This window comes from Lethenteron reissneri, chromosome 64 (genome assembly GCF_015708825.2).
Source record: "Lethenteron reissneri isolate LAM-NWPU_2019-01 chromosome 64, ASM1570882v1, whole genome shotgun sequence".
Taxonomy (NCBI): domain Eukaryota; kingdom Metazoa; phylum Chordata; class Hyperoartia; order Petromyzontiformes; family Petromyzontidae; genus Lethenteron; species Lethenteron reissneri.
Window position 1 is genome coordinate 9,504,304 of NC_083842.1, and position 26,016 is coordinate 9,530,319.

Here is a 26,016-nt window from a genome sequence, read left to right on the forward strand (position 1 = left end):
CGAACAACCCAACGTTCCTACCAGCTCCCTCCGCAGGAATGTGTTTTCTCTATACAAGTTTGATAGAAATTACACAACATTGTAGATTATTATATTTGTAGGGGTGTTACGTGGTGGGAAAACGGGCAGTTACATTGGGGTGTCTACATCCACGTCCGCAAACAGTTACCACCCTGGAGGGCTGTGTGGGGGGGATGCTGTGATCCCACACAGCCCCGCCCCTCGGTGGGAAGTTGGTATATAAGGCGGAGAGCCAGGGAGCTCGAGGCAGTCGTTGGGTACAGGTCAAGATGAAGAACCAGTGAAGACTGAAGGTCAGCTAGCCAGACCTGGAACTCCCCTGACTCGCTGTCCTTGTGAGGGCCGAGCAGGACAAGCCAGTGGTGCGACCTCAGAGCAGCGAGGTCCGATGTCCTTGTAAGGGCCGGACTCGTGTGGCTGAGGGTCGGAACCTGCGCCGAAGCTGGGCCAGGTTAGTTAGCCTCCTAGGAGGAAGGTCTGGAATAGCCAGGAAGTGGGCAGTTAATGTGGGCATTAACTGGGGAGCACTTCTCCTGATAAAGACTGGGTGAAGAGGCCATTACCTCTTCGAGTGTTAGGGTCGTTACCCTGTTGTTAATGTATTAATTTGTAATAAATACGTGTTGCCTCCATCAACTTCTCCTGCGTCACATAAGCCCATTACATATTGACCAAATTCAGAAATATTTTGACGCGTTTAATCACTTCTGATTACATGGAGTGGGTCTAATTTTGACACTTGATGTGAGCTGTGACCACCTGAGCCCGTCTAACCCTGCAACCCACTTCAGCACTGCCATTTTACCCACAACCCAATGCGACCTGACGCACATGCATTAAGATCCACAGCCCGACCTGGACCCACATATTTTTTCAATATCCCTATTTGTTTGGATGCTGTGTGATATTAGCAACGTTAAAGCACTGACTCCCTTTAAATCAATATGATGCACATTCATGACTCTGAAAATAGTATATACTACACAGTGGCTGTTATATAACAGTGTAAAAAGTTGTTTCATATTATATTAGAACGTTTTACTGGCTGGCTGGCCGGCCATATATGTCGCCCAGCATGCATTCTGACTGGGTGGAAGCCCATGTGCCACCCCTTGCGCAGAGAGGAGGGGAAGCCTGGGGGTGGGGGGCATTGTGGGTGCACGGGCAGGAACGGGTGCACGAGGAGAGGGGTGCGGGTTAGGTGGTTATTGGGGGGATATGCAGGTGTTGGGGCAAGCACGAGAGGGGCATACTCAAGGGTGTGGGAGGACCGTCGTTCAACGACGGATACTTTCACTATACAGTAAGTCTTTGTTTAACGCAGTAGATGCGTTCGTAAAAAGTGGCACATTAAGCGAAAAACGCGTTAAGTGAAAAAAATTCCCCATAAATATGAGAAAGTTTGGTAAGATAGGATGTACTACGCACACACAGTAATATGAACAAATAAGTGAGGGTACACTCCCGCATTACTGCTTTAATCCACGTACTGTATCAAATAGCTCAGCCACGCAGCTCAAGAAAGTAGTTCGTCGTCGACTGCTCAGAAACCGCGCTATAACGGACGCATGCCGCGTTATAACGAGCGTTTGTCAACGCTTTGTGCGAAAAGCGTTTTCTCATGGAAAAACTGCGCTATAGCAAAACGCGTTGAATGAACACACGATAAGCAAGGACTTACCATACTGTATTACAGTACATTGAAACATATTGTGGCTGACTAGCTGGAAGAAGGGGGGTGGTCGCAGACTCGATATACATACAGTCCTCGACTTACGAACCGCACGTCCGAACCAGCTAACATGCGATTTTTTTAAAATTCTAAAGTGCGAACTCACACTTGTGAACTATTTTGTTTAGCAGAGCGATCCTCCGCGAGATGTAATGAGTCACAGCATCCCGCTGGGAGTGTGTGAAAGTGAATGTGTGTAAAAGCGAGTGTGTGTGTACGTGTGCATGTGCACGTGACCCCCCCCCCCCCCCCCCGTGTGTGGGGTGTGTTAGTGCATTGGGTAGCACGCTGTGCTACTAACCCGGTGACCTGAGCTCTATTCCCACTCACGACAAATACCAGTGACGATAATCTGAATGGGTCTTGGGTCTCAGCTAGATCAACCCAGCCTGAAATGAGTACCTGGTGCAGTGTGTAAACATCGCCACTGCGGCCGGGCGTGGTGCTGGTCACCCACCCCCTCGTGTGCCGGGCCAGCCTTCATAGGCGCTGCATGCGAACAGCACTTACCCCAACAATCTGTTTAGGCTATATGGGGGATCGTTGTCGTTGTTGTGTGGGTGGATGCGCGCATGTGCCTCTGTGTGTGTGCAATTTTGGGGACTCATTACACCCCTTCCGACAAGTACTGGAGGTAATAAAAATGTAGGTTACTTTATGTTATGTTTTACTATACAGTATTTATTACAATATTACATGAAAATGTATAACATTCGTTGTAAATTTAACAATGCTTTCATAACAGGGATCGTATGTGCATTTAAATGCGTAATAAAGGTTATTTTGGGTTAGACCGCGTAAATATAAATGTGTCGTTAAACCCGCCACCACCCGACTCAGCCAATAAGTAAGGGTTGTCACGTAAACAAGGGTGACATTTAATTACTTCAGCACACCGATATGTTAGAGAGTAAACCCACTGCATTAGAATTCGAGTACGACGTTTTGCTGGTAATTTCAACCAGCCTCTTCAGGCGATTTGTCAGAATTGCGAAGAAGTCTTCCTGTTTTGGTCTTAAGTAGAGTAAAGGTGATGTCATCACTGTCAGATTATCAGGTGCGAATTGGGGTTAATGTAGTCACAATAAATTACAATGGTTCGTGCTAATCTGAGAATATGCAGTACCAATTATTGATCAAAGGCGATGTATAAACATACAATAAAATGATGATTTGGAAGAAAAAAAGTGCTATATTTAGCCTCATTGATCGTGTGGTTTGCACTGAACGAGATGCTGTTTAATCCAGGAAAATAGGTTCTGCTGGTTGGCATTTGGGCTCAGGAAAAAACATGTCGGAAGATCAGGTGTGGCGTTCACAAACTCCAGGACTTGGTATCGACAAGGCTCCATTATTTCAACACACTACGGGACGTCAGGCAAAAACATTAGGAAGCTGCAGTGTTTACAACATTCTTTGGCACATGTCGTGACGGGTACTGCAAGATCCGACCCTCTCCGTCCATTGCTCCCCAAGCTGCATTGGCTTCCGGTTGCGGAACGAATATATGATATGGTTGTGCTCATTACAAAGTTTTTGCTACAAATTAACAATAATACCTTGCTGATCTCGTCAAGGATCATAAACCATCACACAAACTCCGGTCATCTTCGCAGAGGCTTTTGGCCATGTAATATTAGGAAGCCACTGGAGCTATGCACTTTTAAATATAATTTAAAACTAATTTTTTGATAACTGCACCTCCAATTAGTATGGTTGGCTATGTATGGTGCAAAATAAGTTCAACAAATATATACATATATTGTGCATATGGATCCTGCTACCTTGGTACACACACTGCTGAAGCTATGTTGCAACATCAGCCTTGGCCGTTATAATCATCAGGATGGAGGCGACCACGTGGTCGCTCACATAGCACTTGGCTGCATCAGGTCAAGCAGTATACTGGAATCCCTTTTGCCACCACTACATGGAATCGTGCCTCAGATTGGCAAACTTGACATCAGACCAGGGTTAGGGGATAGTTGCGGTGAGTCTGGAGATGGCTGACGGGAGTCCAATCCGGGTGCACATCATCTGATACTGTGGCAGAGGAGTTGTTTATTCTTGATTTTCAGGAACGTTCGACATCAAAATCGTCTCAGAGTGGAGGCTGCCAAGTAAGACTTAGCTGCCCTGGGGAATTTATCATCAGTGTCATGGCTGTTCCCGAGTCTCTGGACATCATACTGCTTAATGGGCTGAAGATTTCCTGGGTATTGAGAAGTAGAGGGCAACTCGTGTGACAACCAGGTGGTGGTCTGTGTTAGAAGGTGCCTCCGCTCCATGGAAAACCCGGTATGATTTAAATATGGTTCTGACCTTGGTCAGGATATGATATATATCTTTAGTAGTGTGACCATAATTTGAGATCCAAGTTTGTCTGTGGATGTTCAGTTTACGATACGATGAGCGGACAACAGTGAGGCCCTCAGATGAGCAGGACAGAAGTCTGGTCGTCTTGTCTTTGGGACTCCTGGAGCCAAAAAGCCCTATGACAGATTCTAAGTCGCTGTGGTTGGTGCCTGTAACGACATTTAATCTCCGAGGGAAGTGACATGTCATGCCTTGATATATAAAGCAGCGAGCCATTTAATTGATCATTGAAGTGGTATTTTTCATAAGGGCTTGACTGTTCAGTTGGTGTATATACAACAACAACCAACAAATATCCTTGTCGATGCAGTATTCTGGCCAGCAAGGTTTGTGGTGAGATGGGTGTCCATGTTACGAGCGATTTGTTGAAAGGGAGCCTAATGAGTGCGACCCCAAAAACGCGATGTTGACCTCCAAAATGCAGGATGGTTGCGCCGTCAATGGTGGCTTGATCACTTCCTGCGAGTCTGTTCTCAATGATATCAGCTGATATGAAATTATATTTGGCCAGTTAGTGTACGATGGACTCCGGAAGTATCCAGTCCCGTTCGTGGTTAGCATATTCCAGACATCAATACAGAATGCTGCTCACAGGTCTGGCTTGACCTTCTTTGGTGTCCTTGCTGCCATCTCCAACGAGAATTTATCTAGAAATTTGAGCTAATTTGTTTTTCATGAATATGTTACTCAAAGTAATATACCTTTAATCGTTGTTAACAGGTTCAATGGTAAGGTAATGATTCCACACTGAGAGATTAACATGTAAGGGTTGAGAGAATCGAGCATAAAATGTGTGTAGATGCTGATTGTTGTCAGCGTTGTAAAATATCAGAACCCCTGCATCATAGTCCAGGCCAACACCAATTCTACGAAGATGTTGACCCACTTGCAGCTCAGTGTATTGTTTGTCATGCCAGGCCCTGTAATTGTTATCATATTTCCGTAAACACCAGGACATGCTGTTTAATCCCATCAGGCATGCACTGTCTCCTCCCTTCCGTGGAATCCTCTCATAAGCGACGCCAACACAAATTTGATCCACATCTCCCACATTTACCACCCAGCAGTGGCACCCTGCAGAGAAGCTCTCAAAGGACAACACGTACGTCCAGTGATCAAACCGATCTGGGTGATCGTTTTTATCCAAGGGGTTGTCAATCCATGATGCTGTCTTGTGATCAGCAGAGATCAGAAGTTGTTTATGTGCCGTGTCTGGATGAAGAGTTGGCGAGCATTTCACTGCAATGAGACCAGTGACACACGTAGACAGACATAACCACAATTACTCTTTGGTTCTTTCGGTAAAGTCACGTAGTTAGAAATAAAATAACCACAATTATTTTTCATATTGGATTGCATATCAAATTAATATCCAACGTTTTCATACATTAATAATACGTTGAAAAATATTGTCTCAGTTTGGAGATTAATAAAGAAACCTATCGTTCGGTATTCAGACTTATTTTATCTGTATTGCATCAACAAAACCATATCTAGAATAAAAGAATACATGAGCAAAAATACGAAATGTTATTAACCATATATTTACGTAATTAACTATATTTTTTCGACTAATCACAGAGAAAAAAACCCATTTCAGATCAGGTCTTTGTATGAGGGGCTGATACCACAGTTGTAATGTTGTAAGGACGGACTTGTAAACTTCTTTATGGCACACACTCTTTATTATCTTAATACACAGTCCCTATCACACAAAGGGGTATATGGTCCCTTCACCCGTTACCCTGAGGAGGTACAGCCTCCGGACCTTGCAGGCTATCTAATCTCCCTGCTCTCCCAGCGTCCTCTGGCTGGACCTAGGGGATCTCTCCCCGACCACTGGTTACTCTGAGCCCTAGCCCTGACAAGGGCTGGAGGGCTTGGTCCAGGGTCCTAGACGTCTTCGGCCGACTTGGGTCTTCGTGTAGCAGAACTCCTCAAGAGCTCTCAGCGCTCTGGCTTTTATACTTGTTCGTGGCCGGGTTGTCCAATCCCCGGCCACCTTGTGGAACCCTCCGATTGGTCCTTCCCAATCTGGCATTTGGATCCTACCTCATCCCATTTGACCCTGACCGTCTGATTTAGCGGGAGAATCTTGTTTACGATCCGCTCTCAGTTTGCGAACAGCGAGTAGTTAACACCACTACACAGTGAAAGAGGCCCAGTTACCCATCAGAGCCCACATACCGGCAGTGTCAAGCAGGGTCTTTAGCTGCGTTCGCTTGTCCTGTCCGGCACGGATCATCTCCAGCAGCCCATTGCACATCTCCTCACCCTCACGAATAGAATATTTAAGTATAAAGATTGCACGTGCTAAGTTGTCAGTAGTTTCGTAAGCCTTCCAGTAAACTGACAACCCAATGTTGTATTTTATATACATCTCATACAAGACAAAGAAGGTGTTTTCAGAGATTGATTTATACACTTCTGGCAGCAACGTGTGCAACTGCCGCCAAACTTCAGCATCACTGGACTTCATTTTCTTCTGGATGAGCATGCGTAGTTCCTGTCCACGCAGAAAGAGGTCACAATGGTAATTTGTTTTAATGTGCTTTTTGGTTCGTTGTAGATTAAACCATTTTTTGCATTATAATTCCTCCAGAGTTGTTAAAATAGAGCACTACTTTATGAAACATTTATAGTTGTTCTGCTCAGGGATAAATGGCCTTGCCATAGTAAAATGGCATTTCCCACAAATGGTTTAGGACCACCCAAGGCATTAAACATTATTTGTGCAGGATCCCACAATTGTTATTAAGGTGATAACTGACTTCTCAAAGGCCTTATTGTACTCTTACTTCACTGACTATTAATCTTAATGTGATAAGACCTTTAGTTCCCCTTGCAAATATTAATTGTATGAACACATGTATCCCCAGCATGATGCCATGTTGTGATTAGGGCTGGATTATCTGATTATATTTTGTCATACAGTAGATTTGTTTTGTCATAGAAAACGCTATCGTTCATTAGATTGGTAATGTAATGAATCAGACAGCACAAATAAGTGTCGGGAAAAAAACCATCTCATTTCTGGTCCCATGTGTGCTGCTGGATGAGAGGTGATGTGTAGCTTGGTGTCATAATTTGCAACAGCCGTGTCACACTAGGTGTGACTTGTAGGGGTCTCACATTTAACATGGAATGTTGTACCAATGTTGGGCCAACGTTGGTCCAACATTGTACTATTACTGGGTTCTCATCTTTCGGAGGAAGGATGTGGGATGGCCACCATTTTTAAAGGACCAATGTAATGAACAACCATAAAAAGTAGTCGATTAGTTATAGATTCATTTAACTTACTTATCATTCCTGTGATTGAATGTGTGACATTGGCGCTTGGAGACCATCTATTGCACATTTATTTTGCGGATTACTTGCTTGGACTGTATTACAAAATGTTAACTATAACATATTTTGGGAAATATAATGATATTTACAATTAATTCTTATGGTGTTGGATAAGGTTTTCAAGGATTATAATTGCATTTATATATATGTAGCTTAAATGCAACAGCATCTCAAAGTGACATATAAATACAATAACATGCAAAACACATCAGAGAAAAAATAGAGCAAGAGAGAGAAAGAAACGTAAAACAATGAGATATTTGTAGGACTTGAGAAAACACGCGTCGGGTTGTGATACGGACACGCGGCAGACAGTAAGGGCAAACGGGGACACAGGGAGTGGGGCGCCACACTGTTGTTATTGTGCCAATTAAGGTGGAAAGGTAATTAAGGGAGGTCTGCAGGTGTTGGGGGTAATCGAGGACGCAGGCCGGTGATTGGACGAGAGGGATTGGTGTCGGGAATTGGCGCCCCCGATGTCTACAATAACAACCGGGAGTTGAGTTGGTTGGTGCCTGGGACAAGAGACGGATAGAGGAAAAGACGGAGCAGCAGACAAGAGAGTATGGTATACGGGAGCAGCAGACAAGAGAGTATGGTATACGGTAGCAGTAGACAAGAGTCTAGTATAAGGTAGCAGTGGGCAGAGAGAGCTAGTAGACGGTAGCAGTGGACAAAGAGAAGACAGAGTATGGTAGCAACGGATAAAGAGAACACAGTATAGGATAGCAGCGGAGTAACGGACCTTGGTGGAGAAGCTACGACGGAGTGAGACGGCAGGGAGAACAAAGAGCGACCGAGCTGGAGAGAGAGGTAGAGCGAGCGAAGCCAGCGGAGCGAGCGAATGGAGAGACATTGAGTGGTGTGGATGGGGAGTTGTGCGTTGAAGAGAATGGAGGGACATTGAGTGATGCCGACGGAGGAGATGTGAACTATACGCGTTAATAAAGAACCGAGAAAGATAAGGAAGCTGTCGCGTCAGTATGAGTCCTACATATTCAAAAGATCCATGGCAGAGGGACATGACGAAGACGGGAACAAAACATTGACCTATGAAAGCACAGTAAGGCAACAGACAACCGAGAGTCCCAGCACCAGCAGACACCCAGGGAAGTCTGGTAAACAAGACGATCGCCTGTGTTGCGATCGACACGTCGTGATATATTATTTTTATTTTATTTTTCTACCTACGTGACTTTACCGAAAGAACCAAAGAGTATGGATCCCTGCAGTCACGAAAGTTCAAATGAAGATTAAGACAGTAAACAAACTCACAACACCACACCACCACATCAAAATTAGCTGTACGATAGTTCTAGGAGACTCTACACACCACAATTAAACAGTAGTAGCTCCAACAAGAGCACAAGTGTTCCTGCGCCGCAATGCCATGTCAGTCAGGCCCCGGGAAAAATTCCCACACTTTGGTGTTATGAGAGCTAGGCCACGGAACATGCTGCTTGACTTACCTCAAGTTCATCGTTGGGAGTCGCCATATGTAGAAGAGGACAAGTCTCGGTCCCCTTTCGAGTAACATCTGTTCGTGTACAAGAAGGCAACGTAACACAAGACCACTAAGTCGCATCTACTGAAATCCTTGCTCATGATGCTGCTGAGAGTGCAATTCCTGCTTTGTGCTGTAATGGCTATGCGACAATCGGGGTAAAGGCGAAAGTGAATCTCAGTTTGTCAGTAAACTACAATAAACTACTGTTGTAGAAAATGATTGGAAGGCACATGATCATAGTGGTAGTATAGGTGGAAGATTATACGTGATGTTTACTGTCCACTGAAATTTACAATTGTGCAGCAATTACTTTTCATAAATGCTTCACGCAGGGCCACGAAAATCTGTTGTGCATGATGCAAATGCTTGTCAATAAAGAATATGACTAACATCTTGACAAATATTCATTTATAGGAAAACCTCGCCGAACGTGGCAGTTACATTCCTGGAAAGTGCCGTGTTGGACAAAACCATGTTCGATGAATAGACCTTATTGAAAATAACTAATTCTACATTACATCCACCCTTGTTATTGTAATAAAGAATGCTGAGTCGCTCTCCATTTCTTGTGTGTACACTCTTTGAGTTTCACCTCAACACAAAACCTCCGTCTCCATTACTCTTCCCCACACAGCGGCACTCACAATCAATGCTCTCCCCTGATGTTGAATTGCCAGCCTGATGCTTGCCCATAACACTGCCACTTTAACGTTAATGATCCGTAATCTAGGCGTCCGTATGACTGAAGACCTCAATGAATGGACATTTAGATGCGTGTGCAATGTGTCAACATTTGCGTTGTGCGTGAGCGTGTTGAGTCGTACATTATCACAACAATAAAACAATGGCGAAAACATGCATGGTAAATAAATCGTTCTCACATGTGATTCATTCACATTAGAATGCCTTCCTAAGAAAGCCTAACAACTACACTTTTTGCACTAAAGTCATCAATTTTCTTTGCTTATTCTCACTTCTTTGCTTATTCTCACCACCACTCAACGTATGCTTAGTGACCATGATTAAAAAGTGAGAACGCATGAGAGTGTTTAGCAGGCAAGATGGCGATGAGATATTCATACGCAGCATCTACAATACAGTTTCATATAGCTGAAACATCGCCTCTGTGTTCTGAAAAATAGAGCTGATTCAGTAACCCATGTATATCCGAAACACCATGTATAGTGGTCGAAAAAAACACATTCGTCAAGGTTTTCCTGCGTTTCAGATTTATTTTGGAAAATGCACCAATATCTCTATTATTAGCAATGTGGAAAATCGCCAAGGTGAGGCGTTTCAGTTGCTTCATAAAGAGGAAATGTTGTCCCTAAATGTGTAGCAGATGTTTGGATCATAGCATTATGTTGTACACGGTGGCCATCAATTCCTTTGCATGTGTTGCCCTCCATTCACAGCACACAACTGGATTATGCCCAAGTTCTCCTTTACAGATTTTTCCAAGTGGATGACTGCATACTGTAAAATAAATTATGCACAGCTGTTTAAAACTCCTCAATATTTGTCAAGCCATAGTATGAGGTATTCAATTCTCGTTGATAATTCCCCAAAGATAATTATTATCACAAGTTGTCAGGTCTGGGCTTCGGATCAGCGACATCATATCAGATCCTCTCCTAATCCATTGTCCACTGAATTTGGGAATCAAATATTCCTGAATTGCGAGGGCATAATGTGCTGGAGAACAATATTTCATGCAAAGTGATGGTGTGGTTATCATGCAGATGAGCTAGTGGACAACTCCAGTAACTTGATCAATTTAAAAAATTCTGCCAGTGAATGTTCAAAGCTGGCAGTGCCACACTAAGAGATTGAAGTTTTGGTGACCACATTCGCATTTTGGAATATATATCTTTTTTATCGGTATAAAAGGTGGCCACGTCGGCCTTTTCATGTCCTGATGCAGTTCAATTGAGGCCATCTCTTTGCGGGGTAAATTGTGAATTGGTTGGTTTGGGTTGGTCATAATGTGTGTATCATGTATGTCAGTATGTTGACCTTGCATGAGCGAAATCATCTCCAAAAATGTGTTTTCTAACTACATTTCTGCATAGTTTGATTTTAGACATTGCCCAAATTCTTTCAGGTTTTCATGACATACACTTGCAAGTATTCCAATTAATCTACAGCCCTGATTTGTTATCTAATGAGTTACGATTGGGCCACTCATGGATTCATCGGAAGCATTGTCCCATTACTAAACAATTACACAGATTAGATAAAAGTTTATGATGTTACTTACTAAAGGGGTATCGGTGTGTCTTCTTCCGATACATCACTATGCCCAACACCACCGCCATCAGGACAACGAAGGTCACAATCCCAGCAGGAATTAAAATGGTTTGTTCTGCAGGTGACAAATTATAGAGGACACAAACATTCAGTAGCATATACATTGACATTTTCACTAACATTTGAAGCCATTTGTACATCACCACCTGAATGTATCTTACGTTGACACCTTTGCCTTTTCTTTTTCAGGAGCATGTGTTTCAGCAGCAAAATATTAAATGAATTCTACTTTCTAAAAGTTTCAACAGCAGAGTGTGGCCCATTATGCTCCTGGATTTCCAGATGTAATTGACAAGAGCTCTCAATGAACATCGTGGCAACCGTTCAATACCGCACTATATTAGCCTTGTTGTGGTGATTTATAGGTAATAAAGTAAATATAAATCAACTACACAAACAAAAGTCTTCTGAACCAATACCGTATACAGGTAGTCTTCTACTTACGATGGAGATGCGTTACGACGACCCCAACGTAAGTCGAAAATATCGTAAGTCGAAGATGGCCTCGCCTACCCGGGAGTCTTAAAGAATGATGATAATTTAGCAAAACAGAGCAATTTACAGTAGCGTACTTTATAAACTATATATTGTATGTATTAATTACAATACAGTATTGCACAGTAAAATGTAAAGTAAAAAAACCAAGGTACATTCTTAGCCTACCTATATGAACTGCAGGAAACAATCCTGTCTGCTATAAAAAAAACTTTTAACATGCATTGCACGTATCGTATCGTGGTAACCTTAACATTAAATCGCTAAAGCTACGTATCATACAGGCATTGAACGTATCGTAACGTATCATATTGTACTGTATCAACCAAGATTCTGTCCGTCGTCTGCACACTTGAACGATGTTAGGTTGTTGATGGCGACATTAACTTAGTTGTCGGAAGAGGAGGATGGCGATGATAAAGTGCAGTATCGTACCTCGTACGCTGCTGCGTTTGCCTGCCGCGCGAAATGTAAAATAGCTTACAATTTTGTCATATCGATATCGCCATCGTAAGATCGAAATATCTTAAGTCGGACCGTCGTAACTCGGGGACTACCTGTATTTAGAAATATTTTAATGTGTGCATGCTCCTAGTGGACAGCAGGGGACAGTGCAGCACAATCCATTGTGGTTCTGTACTTAATATGCCCCAATTATCTCTTGGCTTCAATCCACGCTAACTCCAATTTATTTTTCCTAATTTCTTCCTGCTGAAAGTGGAATGTCGCAGCCATGGTATATTTGATGGGGTAGTTGCCGATGACCAAATATATTCCTCCTTTTTTGCTGATTGTGCAACACCAAGCTTCAAAAAGGCTTGACGCTTTTGTAGCAATGGATCTGTGCATACACGTGTATTTAATGTGTGGCATGTCACATAAGAACTGAAAAATGATGGCGCAAGCACAGAGCTCTATCTGGTCTCTGAGAAAATACTCAGAACAGCCCTACTGACGAGACTTTTATCACATCCAATATGCGTATATTACTTAAAATTACAAGTTCATGCAATATCCTTAAATCAAATGTATGTTATGCTATTAATATATTGTACATTTATACTTGTAACATGCACAGTATTCACTCTCGAAGAGAGAGAACGACTCAGAGGTGCGAGGAACCACAAAATGGGAAGCCAGCCGGCATTAATAAAACAAGCTCTGTGTTCTCTATAGAACACGTTCCTTTGGAGTGGTCAGGTAGGAACATGGTTGGACAGCGCATTCGTGCACGACAGACAGACAAATAATCCCTGGAGGGCAAGTGTGGAACCTGTTGTTCCTACCTGTATGTATAAAAGATAACTTGACTTAAGGTAGCCAGACAGACAGCCCCCTTAACTATCGCCTCCTTTCTCCCTTAGGCCCCTCCCCTGACCCCCCTTCCCTTAGGCCCCTCCCCTGAATACACCCCCCCATATCCTTAGGCCCCTCCCCTGACCCCCCCCTTAGGCCCCTCCCCTGACCCCCCCTCCCTCAGGCCCCTCCGCTGACCCCCCCCCCCCTCAGGCCCCTCTCCTGACTCCCCCCTTCCTTAGGCCCCTCCCCTGACCCTCCTCCCTTAGGCACCTCCCCTCTCCGTACCCGGCAGTAGGTCTCCACCAATCAAAGAGCTGTTAAAGTTATATATTTATTTATGCACGACAGACAGTCAGACAGACAGACAAAAAATCCCTGGTGGGCAGTGTGGAACATTGTTCCTACCTGTAAAAAAGCTCTGTGTTCTCTATAGATGAGTGTGTACTGCTTTCTGCAGGTAAACCAGGGTATGGCACCTTGATGCCCTCGAGAAGAGAGTTTCAGTATTTTTAAAATCCACCAACCCTCACCTCCAGTGCAGGATTATAGGCATGCGCCACCACATTTCATTGGAGATGTTGGTAACAATGGCTATAGAGAGGGATACAAAAAATCTCACCTGTGTTTAGTTTGACTGCACAATGCTGCGAAGGACGAACCCGATTGTATCCATCCTTGCACCGACACACGGTGTCACTAGTGGGAGTGCAGTCCTGTTGAACATCTTCATCTACGCAGCAGTGAACAAAAATATGTATTTTTCAGTCGTGTGTTTAACCTACAAATATATTTGTCTTGCAATATATTTCACGGGGCTCTGTCAAAATTGATAGACAAGTGAAAATCGAGTAACATACTATCAGCTATCTTCTTGGTTCTTTCGGTAAAGTCACATAGAAGGGAAATAATAAAATAATACAAATAAAACAATAAAATAATTCTCACGACGTTTCGGCTACAACGCAAGCAGCCATCCTCAGGTGAAGAATGAAACACCACCAAGCTTGGAGCGTATATTTAAGCTGGGTTGGAGGGGGAAGAAGAGCGCCTTGCATATCAAGAGGAATTTAGCATATTTATGATAAATGCGTAGGAGGTGGGTGGGGGGTTTCAAAGTCATATTATGCCCGTGCATTATGCAGGATTAGCAGCATCAAAGGGAGGGGATAGGGGGTAGCATTAACAAAGGGAAGGAATGTTAATAGTATGTAGCTGCAGTTACTAAACCACCACGTAAAAAACTAAAGTATAAACTACATAGTATTATCAGTATACTAAATATACTCTCCAATAAGCTGAGCTACTAACAGAAAGTAATACATTACAATTCTATGTCGCAAAAAATATAATATGCTTCCAGCTACTTTAATTAATCTTAATAAATAATACAACAAAATTCATGACATTAAACAATAGCCATTTAAATTCAACATGTATTAGAACACTGTAACGTCAACAATCTCTTCAAGCAACGTGTGTCACTACTTTCTCAATCATTAGCCCTATTAATCAATTACGACTTTACGCTCATAATAATGTCATCAAAACCCCAGCTTTAACTAACACAATACATCTGAATATAATTAAGGAAGGCCTATTTTCACCAACCACTAAATTAATCTAACCCGCCAATAGCAAACCAATGAACCAACAATCAATTCTAATGATGCATGGCTCTTCTGACGATGTCAGGCCCCGAAGCTAGAAGCTATTTGAGTGTAACCTGGTCGATTATGTTAATGATTAAACGGCGCATATAATCGTGCCCCCTTACCGACGAGGCTTAAGAGAATCGCAGCTAAGGAAGAGCGATCACGTAATGGCTGCGTGGTTGACTCGGTACGCGATCGGCCTTGACAGCTCTCTGGGGTATCTTCCATTCCCTAAGATGCACATGGCTTGCTGTTGAGAACCAGGCAGTCATAGAACATGAACGGCGGAGGCAGCCAATGGGAGATGGGAGAGTTGTTCACGACCGAATTGCGTGACTGAGAAGCATCATGCTGAAGGCTTTGACAACAGTTGTCGATGCTGTTGGCGCCCGTCTGGTGTGCAAATCAAGGTTACAGTTCTACACCAGCTGTTGGAAGTTCCCGGTGTGTGTGTTTTAGAGTATTTGGTTGCTATAAATGTCCACGTGATAAGCCACTTCGTTGAGCCATCATTTATGGCCAGGTCACTTCCGAAAAATAGCTATGTAGCTCAGATGGGTCTGACCTGGTGACATAAACGTTTTTTTTTTAGTGTGGCCCCAAGAGAATGAGTGCGTGTGCTGCAGAGGTGGCAAGAAACATAGGGGCGCAATAAAACGCGGGACTACTACCAAAAAGACATTGAATGAAATAGCCACCCCCATGGGCGCTGAAGATCACGGCCAAGAAGAGTGAGGCGTAGTGGGCACTGCTTAGAGGGGAGCTGAGCCTTTGACACCTAATGATCAGTGCCGGATTAAACTTGTGCGGGGCCTGTAGCATATGTTATAAAGGGGCCCTAAATAAAAAAAACACGTAAATATTAAAACACATTTTTATTTTAATTGCATAGGAAAGCAATTGTATTTTTTCATTTGCTATACAGCCAGATAATACGACAAACCGCTAATCTTAAACATCCAGTCGTTTGGAAAAGTTGAAGGCGGTATAGTACTATAGTAATAGAGCAAGTGCAGAATCACTGAACCGGAATTGATAGCTTGAAAGCGTTTAGCGCGGGCCCTTAAATGTTCGGGGTCTGTAGCAATTGTTACTACGATAATCCGGCACTGCTAATGATGCTGGATGGAATCTCCAGTGAAACGCCATTGCATTGTCAACATTTTGCTTGTGCAATGATCGGGTTGTAGAGGTTTGGATTGTTCTCACGTGTGTGGATTGTGCACGTGATGGGGGGGGGGGGGATGTCTCCGGAGTGGTTTAGGTGCACGTGTGGCGATCTTCGCGAGTGCTGGATTAGCGAGTTTCGCTAACTCGTGAGGAATTCCCTCCTATACATTTTGGTATAAACGAGTCGACTGTGAGGTCCATTAAAAATAACGCGAAATGTAATCAGGGAAAGTGCTGCGGCTAGCGCTCCCCAGAGTACTGGAATTATAACTGTGCGTTGTTCTCAAACACCTGCATCTCCTGAAGAGTCATCCTCCTAAATTCCTCACCATCACCACCACCACTGTCATCAAATCATCATCAAAGGTTATTAGGACACGTTGTTCTATATCATTCATTATATATGTATTGTAGTAATTAATATCAAAGATTTAGCATTTCACTACCGATGTTCATTCGTACCAGGAACATAACCCCATTTTTGTTCTCATTGGAACAAGGCTTCTCCATTCGCGTGCGTTTTCAAGAACGTAACCCTCGCCGATAGAGGGTTTACTGTATAAGTGTGGAGCATGAGAAATTAATCGGGAGCGCTGGCTGGGGGAGGCTGGGTTCCTGATTGTGCTGCTCAAGTCGAGTGTGTGTTATGTTTGAATAAAATCTTGGGATTTGAAAATAATGGAAGGCGATTGCTGGACACATTAGACCTTGCTTTTGAACATTGTAGTTTTCTGAAAAAAAAAACAAATGTATTGGCATATTTGTCCATGTGACAACCTCATTTGATTGGCTCTTTTGGGAGGTTGCAGGTTGTAGTAAAACAAATTGGACATACCCCCCTTATGCTTATCCTAATCCAAAATAAACTAATTATGAATCTTATTGATCGTGAAGCCTACGTATAAAATTCACAAATGTTTAATCTCGTTAAAAATAATGCTCCTACTACTACATAAACGTGTAAAACAAATTTGTTTAGACCAGTTTAAACCCTCTCATTTACTAAACATTTTATTCTGAGCATTTGGTTTTCTCTGATATGACATAAACCAAATCAACCGATCCTTTGTCTACATGGGGACTAAAAAGATCAGTTAATGTGTAGAACAGATCTGACAACATAATTCTTTCTACCTAATGAGCCCAACTGACTAATTTCACCATGAATTTCCCACTCCATTCCTCACTGCCTATATATCGTTATCTCTATTCTTTGACACTTATACACATGGAACCGACTGATGTGGAGCTCTTACAGAGTATATTGCAGGTGCTGCACTTTTTGCATGCAGGATCGCGGTTTTCGACGTCCATGTAGTCCTTCCCTTGCACACAAGTTGTGCAGAGAGAATGATCGCCATCGGAATCGCAGTCATAAAGCAACCTACTTCCTGTGAAATGGGAAAGTTCAAGAAACAAGGTGGTCGTAAAACGTTCGTCTAATTTTATTTCATCTCCGATAAGTTGTTCAATGTGGATACATTTCTAATTGATGACAGGTTTTTTTTCTGCAAGGAATATTACTTCAAGAAAATTGTTATTCATTGCATTTTAAATTGACACCATGGCCTGTTGTCATGAATTATCCCAGGCTCTTAAATGTTTCCTTTATCGGAAAAAGGAGCGTGTCAGTAAATATGGGCATTCCTGCACAGCTGAGAACTGCACAGCTGACAAAATCTAACGGAGCCCAGTGGTGCTTGTAATATACTTTAGGCTGCCCAGCTCCTTAATATAAATGCTCTGTTGCAAGTGTAATGTGAGGGTATATCCGGGTGGTTGATTGATCACACCTCGTTACGATGATTGGCTCTACCGGTCCTGGCCCATAGCCAATGGGGAGAGGTCTAGGGGCGTGGCCCTGACATAATGGGAAGGTGACATCTGGGAGGAGATGATTGGATCTGCTGGCTTTAGCCACAGCCAATGGGGCGACGAGTCAGGGGCGTGGTCCTGGGATCGCAGGATGGAATCTGGAAGATTCCATGGAGGTTAACCAGGACTGGTGGAAAGGTACCACGTGACCCGGGTATTAAAAGGGGTGGAGACGGGCAACACGTGTTCAGATCTGGAACGAACGAAGGGTGAGGCCACGCTGGAGCAGGGTCCAGGCTGCCACATGGCCGCGCGTGTCTCTCTCACGCTGTCTGTTAACAGCGTGAAGGAGTAAGACAGGAGTGGAATTTATATGAGGAAAGTTGTGAACTAAAGACAAATAAAGACCCTGATTCCAGAAGTCGCTTCCACGACCTTTATTACACAAGCATTGCCATGATTGTATATGTCATGTTCCTTGCAGACACGACCATCACTTGCTTCTGTTGTCTATCTAAGGGGCCGTACATAAATGACGTCACGCGATTTTGGACGATTTTTGATCCCCCCCCCCTCGTCACATGGCGTCACAAAAAGTCAGACCCCCCCCCTCAAATATGACGTCACAAAGCTCTGCCCCCCCCCCAAAAGAATGAAACATGCTTCAAATCGCTTTCAACTATTGTCATTGTAGTACGTATTTAATGTGGCGCTGCACGCTGATGTTGTAAGAGAAAACATTTATTAAAAAGTCTATTTAATTAAGTAGAACGTGTTGTCTATATTTTAAGTTGCGCATTTTGATGTGACGTCACATTTCTCAACACCCCCCCCCCATCACACATCGTCACAGATGTCTGACCCCCCCCCCCCCCCCCAGGTGCGTGACGTCATTTATGGATGGCCCCTAAGGTGCAGATACATACCAAAAAAAACCATACTTCTACAAACTGAAGGTTGGTCACATGCAACACTGTTAGTCACAACGTGTGACTGTTTTGCTTGATTACCTGCAGGACAAAGTTGACAGCAAAACCCTTTCGCGGCATTGTATTGTCCTTTCTCTTCACATGCATTATTTTCAACCTGCATGTGAAATTGAAGTAGAACAGTGAACGCATAAATACACACGTGCACGATTTAACAATACAGTGAGGGAAAAAAGTATTTGATCCCCTGCTGATTTTGTACGTTTGCCCACTGACGAAAAAATGATCAGTCTATAATTTTAATGGTAGGTTTATTTGAACAGTGAGAGACAGAATAACAACAAAAAATCCAGAAAAACGCATGTCAAAAATGTTATAAATTTATTTGCATTTTAATGAGGAAAATAAGTATTTGACCCCCTCTCAATCAGAGAGATTTCTGGCTCCCAGATGTCTTTAATACAGGTAACGAGCTGAGATTAGGAGCACACTCTTAAAGGGAGTGCTCCTAATCTCAGCTTGTTACCTGTGTAATAAAAGACACTTCTGGTCTCCGCTTGTCTTTTATTCAGGTTCTTCTCTGCACCCCGCTGGTCTCCTCCTTGGACCAGCGTCGTCTCTCGCGCGCGCCCCGCCCACGCTCCCTCTCGCGTGCCACGCATGCTCCTCCGTTAGCTCCTCTACTCCCGCACTCCGCACACCGCTGGCCGACGGCGTGTTGAGGTCCTTCGGCCACGTGGCCGATGGCGCGGATCTCTCTCACCACTCACGTGGCTCAGACTCTTAACTTCCCCCGACTGCCCCGATCTCTTCCGGGCTCCCACTTATATCCATTCCCCCCACGTGACCCTGACTCCTCCCCTTCCGGATCGTCAGATCCGGCCTTCCCATACTACCCCGCTGGCTCCGCCCCCATTCACCTCGCCTCCCATTGGAGCCGAGGTGAATGGTGGCCCCTCCCACACGCCCCGCAGACCAGGCTCCGCCCCCCAATACCCCGGGCCGTGTGATTGGACCAGAGCCCAGCAACAACCCCATTTACGCTCACATTACACCTGTATAAATGACACCTGTACACAGAAGCAATCAATCAATCAGATTCCAAACTCTCCACCATGGTCAAGACCAAAGAGCTCTCCAAGGATGTCAGGGACAAGATTGTAGACCTACACAAGGCTGGAATGGGCTACAAGTCCATCGCCAAGCAGCTTGGTGAGAAGGTGACAACAGTTGGTGCGATTATTCGCAAATGGAAGAAACACAAAAGAACTGTCAATCTCCCTCGGCCTGGGGCTCCATGCAATATCTCACCTCGTGGAGTTGCAATGATCATGAGAACGGTGAGGAATCAGCCCAGAACTACACGGGAGGATCTTGTCAATGACCTCAAGGCAGCTGGGACAATATTCACCAAGAAAACAGTTGGTAACACACTACGCTGTGAAGGACTGAAATCCTGCAGCGCCCGCAAGGTCCCCCTGCTCAAGAAAGCACATATACATGCCCGTCTGAAGTTTGCCAATGAACATCTGAATGATTCAGAGGACAACTGGGTGAAAGTGTTTTGGTCAGATGAGACCAAATGGAGCTCTTTGGCATCAACTCAACTCGCCGTGTTTGGAGGAGGAGGAATGCTGCCTATGACCCCAAGAACACCATCCCCACCGTCAAACATGGAGGTGGAAACATTATGCTTTGGGGGTGTTTTTCTGCTCAGGGGACAGGACAACTTCACCGCATCAAAGGGACGATGGACGGGGCCATGTACCGTCAAATCTTTGGTGAGAACCTCCTTCCCTCAGCCAGGGCATTGAAAATGGGTCGTGGATGGGTATTCCAGCATGACAATGACCCAAAACACACGGCCAAGGCAACAAAGGAGTGGCTCAAGAATAAGCACATTAAGGTCCTGGAGTGGCCTAGCCAGTCTCCAGACCTTAATCCCATAGAACATCTGTGGAGGGAGCTGAAGGTTCGAGTTGCCAAACGTCAGCCTCTAAACCTTAATGACTTGGAGAAGATCTGCAAAGAGGAGTGGGACAAAATCCCTCCTGAGGTGTGTGCAAACCAGGTGGCCAACTACAAGAAACGTCTGACCTCTGTGATTGCCAACAAGGGTTTTGCCACCAAGTACTAAGTCATGTTTTGCAGAGGGGTCAAATACTTATTTCCCTCATTAAAATGCAAATCAATTTATAAAATTTTTGACATGCGTTTTTCTGGATTTTTTTTATGTTATTCTGTCTCTCACTGTTCAAATAAACCTACCATTAAAATTATAGACTGATCATTTCTTTGTCAGTGGGCAAACGTACGAAATCAGCAGGGGATCAAATACCCCTGCGATTCCATGTCTTGTGATGATTCATGGTAAAAGAATAAAACTTTTCAGCGAATTAGTTTTTAATGCTTGTAAAGCCTGGTTAGCTATGTTACACGTATACCGTCTCCATTGCACTCTATGTTGTTTTGAGCATTTGCACTGTGTTTTGTTTGTACTTGGTTGCACCTCCGAATAGCACGTACTGTGCGAAAGAAGTTCAACATACATCCTCCTGTGCTACTTGGTCGTGTCTTCACGAGAAAAGTGTAGCCTGATAGCTGAGGTGCCTGGCTCGTTTTAAAAAAATACATCAGACGGATTCCTGTCGACACACCGGCGCTCTCAGCATCGCTATACAAGACCTGGCAGGGTCTGGAAACGGCTCCGTCGGCCAAGATACAACTGGCTGAGGCAGGTCGAGACTGAACTGACTTGGATGGCTGCAACGGACAAAGTCAACGCAAAGGGCACTGCAACCCCGTATTGGTCAAATGTATCAGTGAGTGAATTGATGGGTTCATCACACAGAGGGAAGGGAGAATTTTATTTATATAATTTTTTTAATGTTTCCTGCACCATGATTCGATGCATTATAGAGCTAAAATCATGGTTCTATAATTCTAGATTTGAAGCTTTCGTGACTGCAAGGATTCATATTCTTAGGTTTTTTCGGTAAAGTCTACGTGACTTTACCGAAAAAACCTAAGAATATATAAATGGTTCTATAGTTTGGGTAACCAAAGGTGTAAATCTAAATACAAATTAACCTTCCCCCCCCCCCCGGAAAATGTAAACCACCAAAATGTAAACACATTTGTGTTGTGTTAATGTCTATCGTGCAAAATATTTCATTATCAAAAGTCACATCATTGCATTAGTTCCTGTTCCCATAAGGTTAACTTTATGGGTTATTTAACCAGCCTATCGTCCAAATTATTCACCACACTTGCTACAATAATAGAGTTTAGAGTGGAGGAGAGGCACCAAGTTTACATTTCTTAAGACTTTTAAACATCTGTAGATTACTCATTAATTACTATAATAAAAAATCTATTTGTAAGCACACATGGCCCGTAATGGTATGGTAGCAATAACGCGTCTGTGCCCGGTGTCAATAACGTTATTAAAATCCCATCGCGTTATGTGCAATTGGTATCGGTTAAAAAAAGCAGTGATTACCGCACTGAGCTACGAATCTGGCTCCACAAGTCGCAAACATCTGAACCGGCCCTGGGACTCTCCAAGGTAGACTCAGTTTTGATATGAGTACTACTCCTCAAATCCTGTGCTGGCCTAAGTGCTTGCTAACAGTGCTTCCCCAACAGCTTGCTAAAGGCTATGTGGGGGATATTTTCTTTGGCACAAATACAGTCGAGTATTACCACGACGCATTGTGTGAATTGTTTAAATGTTAAAGCATGTTTTTTATTTTAATGTTATGTTTGGCTGATTTTTTATCAAAACATATTTGTATGTTTTACCACAAGTATGTGTGGTTAATGCAGACTCGATGCCTTGTAATAGGTGTTTATTTGGTGTTTGAACATCTTCTTAACACCTATATTCTTGCCAGAAAGGGAAACGTCTATTTTTTCATCTTAATTTTGTACTATGCCACAATATGTGCCCAAACTAAAGTAATTGATAGTGATTGGGGGTTGTGCTTGACATATTTCCTTCTTGCCACGAATAAACACACTCCTTTGCTGCTACTACTGCTTCTGCCTGTCATGCAACAACTACATACGGAAACAATGTGATATCCTAATGATTGTGATTTCCTGGCTTTGAAAAGTTAGTTTTATTTTTTACGTAGTTTTTTTATACCTACAGCTAATAATCATAAGATTTAACTATATATCTTGTTACCTGCCTTGCAGGTACATTAGTTAACTGAAGATTATGTTCTTTGTTGATGTCTCGGGGTTTTCTCCTTATATTTTTTCATAGAAATATTGTGTAAGGTGCCTTCAGACATTAGTGGAAGGCACCTTACAAATAAATGTAAATTTTAATTTATAGATGTTAGATTGCGATGAATATACCTCGTGCCTTCGATGCTGCTTCTTGCCCAAAACTAATATTTTTGCTAATCCAATAATACTTATTTGTGTATGCTAAATGCGTCAGTAGTATCGTGTACTCGTGTTTTGAATATGGTGGGTGCATTATTTTGCTCCGTGCTTTATCACCTCTATTGCTGGTTTTTGTAATTTTACTGGAAATCCATAAAAAATGGACACTGTAACTTGCAACAAAACTCCTATTACCATCCTTTAAGAGAAAAAAGGCAATCAAATATGACCCCAGGAACAGTTATGGAGATTTTCTAAGAGTTTCTGAGGCCTTGTAGTTAGAGAACCTCTCAGTCCAAACAACATTATAGGTCAAAAGGGTGTTGACCTGGAGACGATTGTGAAGCCTCGAAGGATGGCGAAAAGAAACATTCATATCATTTTACAAGTACGGTGAAAAATGGAGGTGTAATAAACGCACGCACCGAAGTGGGGAGAGATCTATTTAGTTTATAAGCCATCTGAAACATGAATAGCAAGAAAAAAACCAGTCAAGGCTGAAGGAGCAGCCAAAGAGAATGAAAGACCCTTCTCCCATCGTGTGGGAAACGTTCACAGCAGGCTTGAGAAAGAAGGCAGTATTTTTTTATGTAGACATTTAGAACAACACAATATACGTAGCAACCTCCCAATTGAGTGTTACTGAAGAGCAACTGAGAAAAAACACATGGGCAGTTCAGAGAGAGGAGGCAATGCTGTGGACACTATGCGAGCAGCATAGGGGAAAGAATATGGGAATATGGGATGTGAGAGGCAATATTCGATCAAGGAAGACATTAGGAGCAGCGGAGAAGTAGAACGCGACCTCCCCATGTGTGTACAAAGTGCTATTGTAAATATACATGAAAATGCACACTTACCATTGCGATGAACGTTAAAAAGATGATGCCAGAGATCAAGCCCATTGCTATCCCTTGTTTTGTCTGCATCGTTACAAGCTCTGTATCAAAATGAGGTGACGGGAGCACGAACCTAACGATGAATATCGCTGTTGTGCTGCTTTTGCTTTAGAGAACGTCACTGTAAAATACAGCACATACCCCTCGTGACCCTTAAACATTCGTACAGAAAACCCCCCAGCTGGACTACCAATGGCTTTTAAAACGTTGTTGCTATCAAAAGTACAAGTACACAGATAGATTTACTCCGCAGGTTTAAATCTAGATTGAAAACGCGTTTGTTTACAACACTTTTTTCTCGGCGTAGTTTGTTGTCCTCCCTCCGAATGGCACGGTCGGCGATGCGCGGTATGAAATAAGTTCAAAATATCATTACAATTATCAACTAAGGATCATCCAGTGAGCTAGAAACTCGGCAACGCCGCGGTGTCCTTCGCGGCTTGCTTCCACTGATGCGCGATCCGGTATGATGCCAGAGCAGTGGCTCACCTGGAAATGCGTTCTACCTGCATGCAAATAGGACCCGTCTCGTTGAGGATGCGAGCTGCATTCCGTGCACTTTGTCACCACACCTACATTTGTTTTTGTTGTTGACTGCTTACACTGTAAATTACACTGTGCTTTTGATTGACAGTGTAGATAACACCGTGCTAGATGTCGATTTAAATGTACGACACTTATGTATTACACTGTAGACTATGCTGTGCGACAGATTACACTAGACTGCACTGTGCTATATATTACGCTTTAGACTACAAGTGTGATATAAATAACACTGCAGAGGGCAGTGCAGCAATACAAAGTGCAATAATTGAACCTTATGGCGGTTACCCCGGGGTAATGTCCGTGATGCAGTCATTTTTAGTCTGTTGATGGTCGGCGATGCGACAATCGACTCATCTCGACGAGCTGTACACGATGCACCACCACGGTGCGTACCGCGAGCGTTCAGGGATTCAGCGCAATCGTCCTCGCTGCGTTTCGGCGTAGCGGAGTAGCACCACCGATATCGGATTGATTGGTACCCCAGTCGCGGAGTGAAGTAACACCCCTGGAAAAAATAGTGTCCCAGAAATAACATATTTAATTGCCTCGGCTATTTTGTAATATTTGTTACCCATAAGGATCAATTGCACTGCGCTATGCTCCCATTCTTCAGCAACCCACAATAACCAGGGTGGTGAAGTAAGGTCAAATCATCTGCACGACCTGCGTAGCCGTTCACCTGGCAGTGGATTGGCAAAAAGGGCTGTGCATGTACGTGTTCGTACCGATTACATTTCCATATAAGGGGCCGTCTATAAATGACATCACACACCTGGGGGGGGGTCAGACATTTGTGACGATGTGTGACGGGGGGGGGAGAAATGTGACGTCACATCAAAATGCGCAACTTTAAATAAATATAGACAACACGTTCTACTTAATTAAATAGACTTTTTAATTTTTTCTCCTACAACATTAGAGTGCCACGCCACATTAAATACGCACTAAAATGATAATAGTTGAAAGCGATTTGAAGCATGTTTTATTTGGGGGGGGGCAGATCTTTGTGACGTCATAGTTGAGGGGGGGAGGTCAAAAAACGTCATTTATGGACGGCCTCGAAGCAACGTTTGAGGTGTGTCCTGGCCGTAGGGGTGTGACTTTTGCTTTCTTCCGCCACGAATAATCGAATACAGGCAACGCATAAAAAAATATGGAATGGGCCAAATGTGCCAACTCGCTACACACAAGAACCCCGTTGAATCACAGCTGTCTGAGACCTGGATTTTAACCCAAGAAACTCAGCAGTGCCGCCCAGCCACCTCTCAAAGCAATGTTACGCGATGGTATTTTGTGTAGCCACAAAATACCGAGGCCACCAACTCACACTTCAGAATATAGGAAATCCACTTTTCATTTTGTACTAGAGCCTGGATTCCCCATGGGCCATGGTTTATTTTCATTGTCATGATATTGGCAGAGGAACCTCGGCAGACCCCAACCACAGCGGAGGGAGAAGCCCCAATGTGTAGTGGCTCACAACATTAAACTTGAAACGTTTGAAGGTACAGTTGGT

General features: G+C 43.5%; 1 protein-coding gene across 1 annotated transcript; it reads right to left on the reverse strand.

The window, feature by feature from the left end:
• Window positions 1-1,805: 1,805 nt before the first annotated feature.
• On the reverse strand, window positions 1,806-24,407 carry LOC133359189 (E3 ubiquitin-protein ligase TRIM35-like). The gene is made up of 8 exons (XM_061577613.1): window positions 23,916-24,407; window positions 18,739-18,814; window positions 17,170-17,304; window positions 13,711-13,821; window positions 11,248-11,352; window positions 8,950-9,017; window positions 6,317-6,635; window positions 1,806-5,368 (listed from the first exon to the last, which is right to left on the reverse strand). Exons 1-8 carry the CDS (start codon window positions 23,982-23,984, stop codon window positions 4,833-4,835), a joined length of 1,419 nt encoding a protein of 472 aa, XP_061433597.1. The 5' UTR covers window positions 23,985-24,407; the 3' UTR covers window positions 1,806-4,832.
• Window positions 24,408-26,016: the final 1,609 nt, after the last annotated feature.

Bases quoted from the DNA above. Each gene is read 5' to 3' on its own strand.
- LOC133359189 (XM_061577613.1), bottom strand. From the start codon at position 23,984: ATGCAGACAAAACAAGGGATAGCAATGGGCTTGATCTCTGGCATCATC. The intron at 9,018-11,247 runs GTAAGTAACATC...GTACACGAACAG, and splicing joins GACACACCGATACCCCTTTA to ATGTTACTCGAAAGGGGACC. The intron at 5,369-6,316 runs GTATGTGGGCTC...GTCTCATTGCAG, and splicing joins GACCCTGCTTGACACTGCCG to TGAAATGCTCGCCAACTCTT.